The sequence below is a fragment of the Parasteatoda tepidariorum genome, chromosome 4 (genome assembly GCF_982258835.1).
Source record: "Parasteatoda tepidariorum strain Cologne lab strain chromosome 4, Ptep-v5.0, whole genome shotgun sequence".
Lineage (NCBI taxonomy): Eukaryota > Metazoa > Arthropoda > Arachnida > Araneae > Theridiidae > Parasteatoda > Parasteatoda tepidariorum.
This window is the reverse complement of record NC_141758.1, coordinates 65,055,940-65,068,435: the sequence shown is the minus strand read 5'-3', so window position 1 is coordinate 65,068,435 and position 12,496 is coordinate 65,055,940. Positions and strand designations below refer to the sequence as shown.

The 12,496-nt window shown below is 28.1% G+C and overlaps 1 protein-coding gene across 4 annotated transcripts in view; it reads right to left on the bottom strand.

Annotated features, from left to right (window-relative positions):
* Positions 1 to 527: 527 nt before the first annotated feature.
* Positions 528 to 12,496, bottom strand: part of LOC107444082 (homeodomain-interacting protein kinase 1) — a 97,220-nt gene continuing 85,251 nt past the window's right edge. For 2 of the 4 annotated variants that reach the window (XM_016058155.4, XM_087161244.1), the window contains 12 exons: positions 11,963 to 12,125; positions 10,749 to 10,843; positions 10,574 to 10,639; positions 10,251 to 10,427; positions 8,308 to 8,573; positions 7,384 to 7,578; positions 6,963 to 7,097; positions 6,757 to 6,875; positions 5,091 to 5,259; positions 4,399 to 4,684; positions 3,340 to 3,482; positions 528 to 2,510 (listed from right to left, as the gene is read on the bottom strand). In XM_016058155.4, coding sequence (XP_015913641.1) covers positions 2,126 to 2,510; positions 3,340 to 3,482; positions 4,399 to 4,684; positions 5,091 to 5,259; positions 6,757 to 6,875; positions 6,963 to 7,097; positions 7,384 to 7,578; positions 8,308 to 8,573; positions 10,251 to 10,427; positions 10,574 to 10,639; positions 10,749 to 10,843; positions 11,963 to 12,125 — 2,199 coding nt within the window. In that variant the 3' untranslated portion in view covers positions 528 to 2,125. The remainder of the gene's footprint in view (positions 2,511 to 3,339; positions 3,483 to 4,398; positions 4,685 to 5,090; positions 5,260 to 6,756; positions 6,876 to 6,962; positions 7,098 to 7,383; positions 7,579 to 8,307; positions 8,574 to 10,250; positions 10,428 to 10,573; positions 10,640 to 10,748; positions 10,844 to 11,962; positions 12,126 to 12,496) is intronic. The other 2 variants (XM_016058156.4, XM_087161245.1) reach the window with 1 other exon arrangement.

The window sequence follows — 12,496 nt, the reverse complement described above, 5'->3', positions numbered from 1 at the left end:
TCATAACATAATAAAAAAAAGTGTTCCTGACAATTTTTATTGATACATATAAAGGGATATGCAAAGATACATTTTAATGTTTTGAAATCAGAGAACAATTTTGTCTATTTACCTAAATTTTTACCAAACTAGTTTGAAATAGACATTTGGTAAAAACATTAAAAACAAATAAACAACAATTGAGTACACTAAATATGGTGAACATTAAATTTAAAAAACTATAAGTTTTTTCTTACATTATATTAAAGGTAGTCTGCGCAACGAGTGATAAAAATATTCCGCACTTTAAGTTAAAAAATTTAATTTTTAAAAATTATTTAAATAAAAAGATTAAATGTGGTTTATGCATATAAGAGACAACTGTAATTACAATTTTATATTATACCAGCGATTCATTTGAAAGCTTAGCTCAATAATTCAAATCAATGTATTTCTTATTGATACTGCAAGAACAAAAAAAAATACCCTTTAACTGCTAAACATGAAACCAAAACCACATGAACATGTAACCACAGAAAAAAAAAAAATTTGCAGTTTTGAAGAATTTATATCATTACAATAATTTCAAAAAACATAAAATAATTTTCACATATGATTGCTTAACTTTAAAATCCATTAGTCTAGAAAATTACAGCATAATTGGAGGGTAACACTTACGATTCTGAACTTACTAAGTTACAAAGTAGGCTGTCATTACCAACACTTATAAGTTTTTCTTTGAGTATTAAAAGAATTGCTTGTGAAATGCTAGAAGTTAATTTTTTATAGATTTAATAAGGCACCAGCTCATACACAAGATTAATACTGCGATGGAAAGAAAGGTCATAAATTTCGATGAGTAGACTATGTCAGTGGTATGAAAATATTTCAGAAATTAATTCATTACTTGAATGTATTTTAAAATTGCATAAGAGGAGATCTATAAAGAATTTTTGAACAGTTAACCATAGAACAATAAAGTTCTTTGAACACATGAAACTATCACATTTAAGGAAATTCTCGAAGTAACATAGAAATTTTTCTTCAATTCAGTGGTCGAATATATAAATAATTACACAAATAAATATTAATGAGAATTTATTTACATATTTATATAATAAAAACCTTGCTACAAAAATAATTTAGCATTTAAATCAAATAATGCATGAATGGAAAAAGAAGATGTAAGTACAAAAACTATTTTAGTAAATATTGAAACTTAAAACAGTTATTATTAAAACAGTTAATTATTTTTCGTGTTTTTTTTTAATCGAATTATCACTGCATTTATATATAAGAGATATTTTAAGGAAATGACCAAGTATTAGCAAAAAAGCTATGATTATACATTTGTAAATATTAGAGAATTTAAGAGATTGCAGATTTTTTATTCTATAATCCCTTTAAAAGAATTTATAACTTAACCAACTATTTCAGACACGATTTTTATTCTACTTTTTTTCCTTCTGTGTACCTTAATTGATATTTCAAATATAATTCCTTGAAACATTTTTAATTTATAATTCCTATTTCAATTTTTATTACCATTATTTTACATTTTAAAATATTTTCAAAGCTCCCGTTCCCAAAGCAATTATACAATCCTCATTAACTACTTTTGATTTTACAGTTATTAAATCGTGCATTAGATTATCTGTCATAATGCAGTCATAATTCAGATATATTGATTTTTTTAAAACATAAAACTTGAGAAAGTGATTATAGTACAAACCACACCCTACAGTTTTCAAAATACCTTCTCCGAAATACAACATTGAAGGCAACAACATCAAAGGTCAAATGTTATCATCAACAACAAAAAAAAAATGTCCCTCCTGAGATGTAGGACTAGCTTTTTTCCTTTGCAACCAATCTAAAGCTGCGTCAAAAAGTGTTTTTTTTTCGTTAAAAAAAAAGCTGTTGTCAATGCTTAGCAGATACTCGGCAGATCTGCTTACAAGAAGAGACAGCTACAGCAAAAGTAACCTTTAAATTTACACCACACATTTCTAAAATACCATTGACATATTCAAAGCGATTTAGCTATAAAAAAGATTTTACTCTAAGTTTCACACACTTTTCTCAATGCAATTCAGCATGCATTGAATCACACATTCACCAATATAAGGTCACAGTAATACTGAACTCAGCAATATATGTGGAACTGGGATTTGATTGGGCTTCCGTCATTCATGCTGTAGGTGTAGAGGGCAGAGGCGGGTTGTGTGGAGCTTGATGGGAAAGATACCAGAGGAACTGCAGACGAGGGTAGCATGGTTGAGGACGCTCCAACAGTTGCTGGTTGCATGTGGGCAGGTAGTGGATGACTACTGGATCCTGTATATGGAATTGCAGCAGCAATTGCCGTTCTGCTAGTGTGGTGGTGGGCAGGCGGAGGAACCGGCAGCTGAGAAGGGGCAAACGAGGCAGAAGCTGTATGTTCAGTGGCGGTCAGGATATATTTTTGAGAAGGAGTGGAGATATAAGTTGGTTGTGATAGATTTGAAGATACAGCTGGTCTTGAAAGATCCCTGAAAATTAGATCAGAATTTAGGAAGAGACCAAAAATATGAAATATAGTACAACGCTGATTATCTGGTGCAACGGTATTTACTGGATTAACCGGATGTGTTTTTCCTACCTTCTTCAATAACAAAAAATCGCAAAAATGCTTTTTTATTTTTGGAACATCTAAAGGGGGTTAAAAAATGGCTTCTTTTGTCTCTCAGTGACCTTCAAAAAAACATGACGTTCTTCCTACTCAGTTCCAATGTGAGTGGTAAATGAGTTTCTAATAAGGGTACAGATTAATAATAAAATTTTAAAAAATTCAGAAATCTTAGATAAATAAATAAATGACAGAAAAAACTCTATAATAAAAGGAAATGTTAATTCTAAAAAAATACTTCAACGACATCAATAGTATGTTTCAAATTAAAATAATATAGATGGATTGACTTAAAACCACTGTCTAAAAGTAAAAACAAATTAAGATTTATTGGTTTGAAAATAATAATAAAATTCTAACAAAATATTTTACTTACATGAATTCAAAATAAAAAAACGAACGTAAAAAACAAACCAAAGAAATTTTCACTTGAATATGACATTTTTAAAATTATTTGTTAATATAATACGCGCTTTTGAAACATTGTTAGACCTACTTTTACTTATTTATTTAAAATAATAAAGTTGTATTGACTAATAGTCGAACTCTATACAGAATAAACGTAAAAATAAATGTTAGTTTTGTATTATTTATTAATTATTAATATTTTCTTACTTTTTATTTATTTTCTTAAAAACAAAACAGACTTAAGCTTTATTAGTTTAAATATAATAATTTGTTAATTTACTTACCTATACATGTCTGTTTGACTAGAAGCCAAATAAAGTGACTGGCTGATATGTGGCACAGGTGAGGCTTGAAGAGAGGAGCGTGTCGAAATTAGCAGGTCATTCACATTTATTCGAGGTTGGTGTCCAAATATTATACCTAAATTCTGAAAAGATATTTCTTTTATTAATAAAAATTTAAAAATAAAAAAATGAAAAGAAAAAATTAATTTACAGAGCTTCTTTACTGATTAATTTATCGTGTTTATAAAGAATTTTTAAATTTCAATTTTCAAAAATATTTTTACTAAATTTATAAAATAATAATTTGCAATCGTTTGGAACTGATATTTTTGTAAATTTTTTTAAAAATTAAATTTAATGTGGCTATAAAACTATGCAACCCTTCCTTTTTTAATGTTTTAACGACTTTTTCATTGTCGATTCTCACGCTGGGTAAGAGGTGCACAACCTTTTATGACGAAAGGCGGCAAAAAAAAAATTAGGCTTTTGGGGGGCTACAATGAGTTTAGTTTTTATATCAAATATTATTTAACTTAATTATTCTTAAGTGTAATCAGAGCAATATCAATTTCTCTCAAAAATTAAAAGGTAAAGTATATGCATGGAATTTTTTAATTAAAAAACATTCAAACTTTTGCACACTTTGTCTTCTTAAACAAACGATAATATTATTAAAACAAGCTTTCAACTTAGTAGAAATTTTAATTTTATAAAATTTATTCAGTAAAATTAAATACTAACATATTTAATTTTTATATAAATCCTTGAGCTGTTGGAAATTTTTTTTTTAATGAAAGTAAAAATGCCGAAACATTTAAATATTTTGGCACCCTCTTGAATCAAGTGCTTTTATCTTTTTGAATTTTAACATTAAAATATTTTTAAAAAATGTATTGAAATTAGTTTAAAAAAAATAAATAATTTTAGTTGGAAAGTTAGGGAACTGCAAATGAACCATTTAAGAGTTTTTCCCCCACAGTTTAAAAACTTTCTATACACTTCAACCTTGAGGCTTCTTAAAAGTTAAAGTCTTCATTAATTTTGAGCAATAAGACTTACTCTATCAGTACCAAACACGGGGCTCTTCAGACGACGGTCTTGAGACTTTGAATGACTTCCGTAACAACTTGGCGCTCCCATAGAAACATTTGTAAGAGCAACAGGAGTTGCTTGGGTCTGAACACCAGATAACGAGGCATGAGCATGTGCAGATGTGAGATCGTCTTCAGTGATTATCTCCTGCTTGGTATGAACTATCTGCCCATTACTCAACTGACATTGAGAGCTATAAAGATTTGGAACTTGAGACAATAGTTTCCTCCTGTGACTCGTGTTTCCTCTCGAACTATACAAATTAATAATAAAAGATTGTCAGTGTGAAAGATTATAACAGAAAGATTATAACAGCAATTTATAAAAATTAGCCCATTTTGCACTAACAATGTTTCATAAATTTAGTTTTCCTCAAAAAACATGTTATTTGAATATAAATTACCTGTATACATCTTTTTGTGGTTCTGGTTTTATTGGAACAGCAATTTATAAAAATTAACCCATTTCGCACTAACAATATTTTATAAATTTAGTTTTTCTCAAAAAACATGTTATTTGAATATAAATTACCTGTATACATCTTTTTGTGGTTCAGATTTTATTGGAACAACAATTTATAAAAATTAGTCCATTTCGCACTAACAATGTTCCATAAATTTAGTTTTTCTCAAAAAACATGTTATTTGAATATAAATTACCTGTATAAATCTTTTTGTGGTTCTGGTTTTATAGGTCTTGAGGACATGACCACTTGAGAATACTTGTTGGGGCTGTTTTGGTCATCTGAATCTGAGTCAACAGTGAAAACTTTGGGGTGACTTTTGTTATAATCTGCTGGTTCAGTAAAATATTTGATGTTGCAGTAACCTGTAACAAAATAAAAATAAATTTCTTTCCGAAACGAAAAATAAAACTAAAGAATTGTAAACTGACTGCCAATACAAAGGATTAAAAGTTGCATAGAAAAAATGATACCATGAAGTTCAACTCATAAAATTTTTTTATTGCCTTTCCATGCAACAAAATGACCCTTTAAAACATGACAGCTTTTTATTATTAAATAAGCCTTTATAACAACAGAGCTACTTTTCTCTAAATCAATCTTCATATAGATCAGCCATGAATATTTCAAAAAACCTAAACATATCTGTTTGGATTGGAAAAATTGTAATGGGAATTGAAAACTCATAACAGAAATTGAGAAACTCTAGAGGTAGAGGTAAAGAGGATTTTTTGAGCCCCCTAAATAATTTAAATAGACGCAATGCCTTAAAAGCAAAATAAATATTTTCAGCAAAACACTATCCACCCCATTCAAAGTGAATATCAATTCAAAAAGTGATCTATGTTTAAGAAATTTTTAATTTTCTAAACTTAAAAATTAACAGTTTCAATTTTTAAAAAAAAAGGATCTGTAGATATAACATCCAATTGAAAAAAAATAAGATTTTTCAATCTTCAAGATGTGAATGCTATTAAATAAGATAATGCTATTAAATAAGAATTATTTTTCATTACATGTTGCCTAAGTCAAATTATTACTAGCATGCTCCATAACATAAAATATTTAATAGGAAATCTTGATGTTAATGTTCAAACATCATGTAACTGTGCAAACAGACCATCTTTGAAAAATATTATACAACTGTTTTCACATGGTTTCATGATGCAGTAATAAAAATGCACCAGATTGTGGACATTTTCCTTACCTTATGAATAATTCAGTTTTTGAGCCATTTATTCGAGAAAAAGCTGTCAAGTTTCAACAAGCTCTTGGTAGTGAAAACTTTCAAGCAAGTTAATGGGTTATTAAAAGAACGTTATGCTATCATTGACAAACGAATTTGAGCTGAAGCTAGCTTTGTAGATTTCAAAATGCAAATAACTGCTAAAAAGCCGAAATAATTGAGGTCATTAAATCAAATGATACTTCTGATATTTTTAACTAAAAAAAAATTTTTTTTTTTTACATTTTGCTCACAGGACACTGTCATTTGAAAAGGATAAGAGTGATTAGGTGGAAAAAATTCCAAACAATGTGTAACACATTTGTTCTGCTGCAATATATTGAGAACTCGAAAAAAAGTCCTAATTGGCAAGTCTGGAAAGATTTGTTAATTTCAATACTACTTAATGGGCCTTAACAAATTCTTTTATTCTAATATTGAAAGTAAATTAGTACAATATTTCTTTTCAGAGACTCTAATCTCATAACGTTATTCTCTACTAGTTCAAAAATCGTAATATTAGTATATCAAACTTTTTCGTTTGCAGTGTCATTTCTCTACTTTACAAGAAAGTGTTATTGGGGAATTAAGACTGTAGAACCATTTTTATTAGTAGAAAAACTGGAAATTTACTAACCTTGATTGTCCGGTGTTAGAGGTATAACACTGTCACATGTAGTAGCAACAATTGTGTTAACACTTTGTCCTAGATGACTTTTAATAGGTTTCTTATCAACAGGAAGTTTGTGTTTATTTCTAAAAATAAAAAAATAAAACATCAATGTTTACAAAAAAAAGTTTGAAGAAAATTTCATAACGTACAAATAAAGAAAATTTACTTACACAACTACTGCTTCAGTTTCATCTTCTGAATCGGAACTTATAGTAATAACACTAACTGCTGGACTTGGAGTATCACAAATAACTATAGTAGGCTTTGGAACCTCCCTTTCAGGTACTATGTTAATTTGCTTTGAACTATAGAACAAATAATAAATTTGAGAATTAGTTCATTAAAAATGGAAAAAACTATTGCATAATAATCTTCTGTTTCTGAAGTGATACGATTCATTTATATTTTTAATGTTTATTACTCAAATGTATATAAAAAAAACACTAATTTACAAAAATAATTATTAAGATTTAGTAAACTTTTTAGTAACATTCATACATTTTACTTTTATACAATTAATATTTTTGATTTTTTTCTTACACGGATTTTCCAAACAGGATTTACAAAAAACAGTTTAAAATAACTACTTACCTAGCTTTAAATGTAGGTTTAGAGTTATGGGATGTCCAATGTATAGTTTGATTAGGTAATGTTTTTGACTGATTACTAGAAGCCATAAACATATTTGATGAAGTGTTCAAACTAGAATGCTCCCATTTTGGGCTATTACTCTCTTTCATCCGTTTCCTAGCAGGAGATAAGTGATGGGAAATCTCTCTCTCTTTACTAATTTAACAAGAAAAGAAAGAAAATTATTAAATATCAATTATTACAAAAGGCAAAATGTTACATAGGTTATTATATGTTTTAAAAGTGTTGCAAAAAAATTTAGGAGAGGTAAGATCTATCATAAGATGTAAAAAAACGTGTAACAATCCATGACTGAAACCATAATTGAACATTGTTGGGTGGTGCACTATGTCCCACAACTGTAATATTACTTTACATTTAATAATATTCAGGCAGTGCTGCACAGTTGCTGTTTATCAGATCTACTTTCATCTGATTCATGGAGAGTTTATCTCTATGAAAGTTCTCTAAGCTATCATATATCACAAGAAGCCAATGAATTCTGCAATGGATTTCATGGCAAATTTCATCTGTGTTGCTGCTGTCATGAAACAAAAACCTTTCAGTGTGACATTGAGCCAGGCAATCAATGTTTCATAGTATCAGGGTGGTATGTTTCTGATGGTACAAACTTCGAACATCTGTTATATATAACATTAGGTACTATATTCAGTTCTGGCTAATCAATTCCCTGACTAAGTAATATTTTTTAATTAATATCTTGATAAAGCAAAATAAAAATTTAATTAAAAACATTTAAACTTATATTTAATTCCAAACTTAAATTATTTTAATTAAAAAAATGCAAGTGGGATATTTTTTGCCATTAATTTAAAAAAAATCAAATTGAACCAAGAGAAGTTGTAAAAATCAAATAATACATACCTGACTTTCACTTGTTTTTTGGATGATGACGACTGTAAACTTAGACTAGAAGTAGAACTCTTATTTAACAGTCTATGAGAGGACATAGACTGTTGCACATGCCGATGTTGCTGGCTTGTAGCTGCCGCTGCAAACTGAGCAGGAGCTGACATCAATGTCCAAGGTTGAGTTAAATTGGTAGGAGGGCCTGCTCCTTGTTGTGGTAACAACGAATTCAGCTGACCATTATCTCTTAGGTGGTTGTAAACAGCAGTTTCATGCACCTCCTAATATAAAATAAATAAAAATTAAATATATTAAGCAGCAATTAAATTCCTCAACCAGAAATAACCCTTTAAATTAAATTTTTTTCATCCTGTAAAAGCTTATGTTCAGCTAAACATACGAAATTATATCTTTTGACACATATTTCTTTTTTACTGTCAATAGAAATTAAGCATACAAGAATTTACAGTCTCTTTTCTTGAAAACTGTTGTTGAAACGAACTTTTGATGATATAGTATCATTCAACAATATTACATATTTAAAAAGGGGAAATAAAAGTGTCGGGGAATTTCGATCACTATCCTTGCACTTCCTTAACTTGAAAGAAGTACAATGATTCTGGCACTAAGTGAGGGGTTGATGAGTAAGACAGGGTGACCACCTTTTACAGCTTGCGTTAGCTTTTCAACATAGATAAGAAAGCTAGAAATAGAAATTCCTTTTCACCTCAAAAATTGCAACCAATGGATCAAAGAATAATAAGGAGTTTTAAAGTGAACTATGGAAAACAGTTGGTACGCAAACTTGTAGATGCCATCAATGAAAAATGTTCTCTTTGAAAAATAAATGTGTTGGACGTTATCAGAATGACTGTTATGTCTGGAGAAATGTGTCTCTAAAAACTATCAGAAATAGTTTTAAAAAGGCTGGTTTTAAGAATACCTGTGAAGTTGATGAACAAGAGGTTAAAGGCATCTGTAAAGAAGAAGAAACTGTAGAAGCTGGAAATACTGCGCCAGATTTGTTACAATGAAATGTAATAAAATCTGGATTCAATGTTGACATTAATTTTGAACACTTTTTTACAAGTGGACAATTGCCTGGTAACATGCGAAACATTGACAGATCCGGAAATCATAGATAGTGCCAAAGGAATATCAGATGAAGAAGCTGAAGATCATATTGATGAACCAAAAGTAAGTGCAAAAGAAGTAGAAAAAGCTGTAGAACTCTGACAAACTATTTGTGAATCCCAGGAAATGTTGGCTATGAGGGCTCTTTCTAATTTCAAAAGAATAATCGAAACAAAGAAATCTTTGAAAAATTATTTTCAGTGTTAAAAGTATGTTACAATTTTTTTTATATAACTAGATGTATGTTTAATTTACAGAAATGTAAATATTTTTCTATGAAAAACAATTAAAGCACTTTTAATAGAATATCTTTCCTTTTTTAATATTATCTTTTTAAAATTAATCTTCTAGACTGTACTTTCTTCACAAAAACTTTATGCTTTATGAAGAATATATATATATATATATATATATATATATATATATATATATATATATATATATATATATATATATATATATATACATATATATACATATACATATATATACATAAATATATATATATTCATATATATATATACATATATATATATATATACATACATATATATATATATACATATATATATATATACATATATATACATACATACATACATACATACATACATACATACACATACACACACACATACATACATACATACATACATACAAAGTAGACTGAAGTAAGCATATTAGAAGAAAATAAAATTTTCAAAGTCAAGGGCATAAACAATGGGTTGAAAAAATTACATAAGAATACTATACATAAACACCGTACATAACTCTCTATTTAAAAGTGTAAAAGGATATGTTATTTAATAAATTGAAGAACTTACAACTGGAATAAGTGAAGGTTGTTCAGGTAGCAATGCTGTTCTTTCAAGTACCAGTTGTCGTCCCCATGTCTCGGGTTCAGGAATTACAGGTTGCTGGAATGTTCTTGTTGCAGGAATTTGTTGCCATGAATTAACAAACATTTGACGATTGCCAGTCCAATCGGGTTGAACAGCATTCTATTTGAATATGCAATATTACAACACAATATTTACATGATCAAATGGACAAAAGAAATAAAAAAATATCAAATAAAATTTAAAATGAATTCTATTAAGAAGGGGTTTGCACATTAATTTCAATGAAAGATAAAAATGATACATACCGTGAAAAGCATGGGGCGTCCATTTTGCTCAACAACTGATACAGGCACAATTTGATGAGCTCCAACCTTAAAATTAAATTTCTAATGAATTTTATGAACATAAAGTATAAATCAAAACATATGCACTCAGACCAATTCTATAACAATGAATAATTTGGAGAATCTCAAAACGTACCTGAGTTAATAATGACTGCTGAAGCTGAAGTGCAGGAGGTTGTGCAGCTTGTGCAGCAACAACTGGAACTACATGCTTAGCAGGAGAATTTAAAGCTGTTAAAAAAAAGACAGTTAAATTTATTTAACAATAACACATTTGAAAAAGTACAAAATAAATTACATTGATTATTAAATGCTGACACTTCAATTTTAAAAATCAGCTTTCTAAGGGCATTGTGATAGCTAAAATATTATTATCATTTTGCCCATTTAAGATGTTACTAAAATTAAGTGTTTGATTAAAAAAATTAAATAGTAAGAATAAAATACAACTGTCCCTAATTAGTCATAAATAAATATATTTAACAGAATGTTTAAAAAAGACAAAATAAAATTGTATAATTACATAAAAAAATATTAATTAATTAAAAATAATAATTATACAAAAATACTTATACAAAAAATTATTTAAAAAAAATAACTAGAGGAGCAAAGGTTTGCACAATTAAACAATTCTACATAATTAATGAAACATGTGATGTGAACTTTAAAAAATATAATAATATATAATATATAATAATATACTGTAAATGTAAAATTTTGTATAACTGTATACTATAAAGCAAATTTTGATGTTTAAAATTTTGAATTAAAATGGGCACTACAAATTATAAAAACAATGCAGACAAAAAAAATTCAAAAAATAAAACAATTCATTTGACTTATTTAAAAGGATAACATTTAACTAATAATAAGGAAATTTAGTTAAGGCGGGATTATCTAATGAAGCTAACATTTCAAAGTTTACTGAGAAGAGATATAAGATTTACTAATTAATAATGAAATTAGTTAAGATTTTGCGAGACTAAAATTTTCATTTGAAATAGAATATTAAAAATCCAGTTCCACTGATTCTTTTGATTTCCTTTTTTTTCAGAAATTTTTATTTTATTTATTTATTTTTAAAAAAGGTTATCTGCCACCATTTTACCATAATAGTAAGGTATGGCAGTAATACTAACTACATGGAAAATTAAAAAAGATTCATATCTATTTATCATCTCATGCCTACTAATAAAGTTCTGATATAATGCACTTGACAAGCAAAAATCTATTTTTTTAAATAATTATTAAGCTCTTATGTAGCATATACTAAAAGTTCTATAACTTTACGTGGCTATAATATGTATATTTCATCACTTCTTTATTCTTTTAGTGGGTGTATTTACTTACTCTGATATGGGGGACACAATATAGAAGAAACACAGAGAGAGGGTGCAACATGTTGAAAAGAATCTGTGGCACGAGACTGTGAAGGTGGATAGATACTGTTGTTGACACTGGGGGCTCCATTCCCTCTAGTAGACCCTTGATGTTGAGCAATACTTATTCTCTGCTGGTCAAATTATAAATATATTGCACTTTCACACATATATGATACAGTATCACATGATTATATATTATATATAATAACATATGCAATGTAAAACAATAAGATTCTAAGTCAACTTAAATGGAATAAACACAATATGTAAAATGATCGTCTACATTTTGATGTGTTAGCTTTAAACAAAAATAATTCTCTCTCTATATATATATATATATGTATATATATATATAGAGAGAGAGAGAGATACACACTAAGTTGATTGTCTCAGTAGCTTCATTATCTAAGCAATTTTTATTATTTTGTAAGTTAATTAACTGTTGCGTCATCTCTCAATACATTGACCATCTGTTAATCTCACAACCAGTTGAGATTTGGAG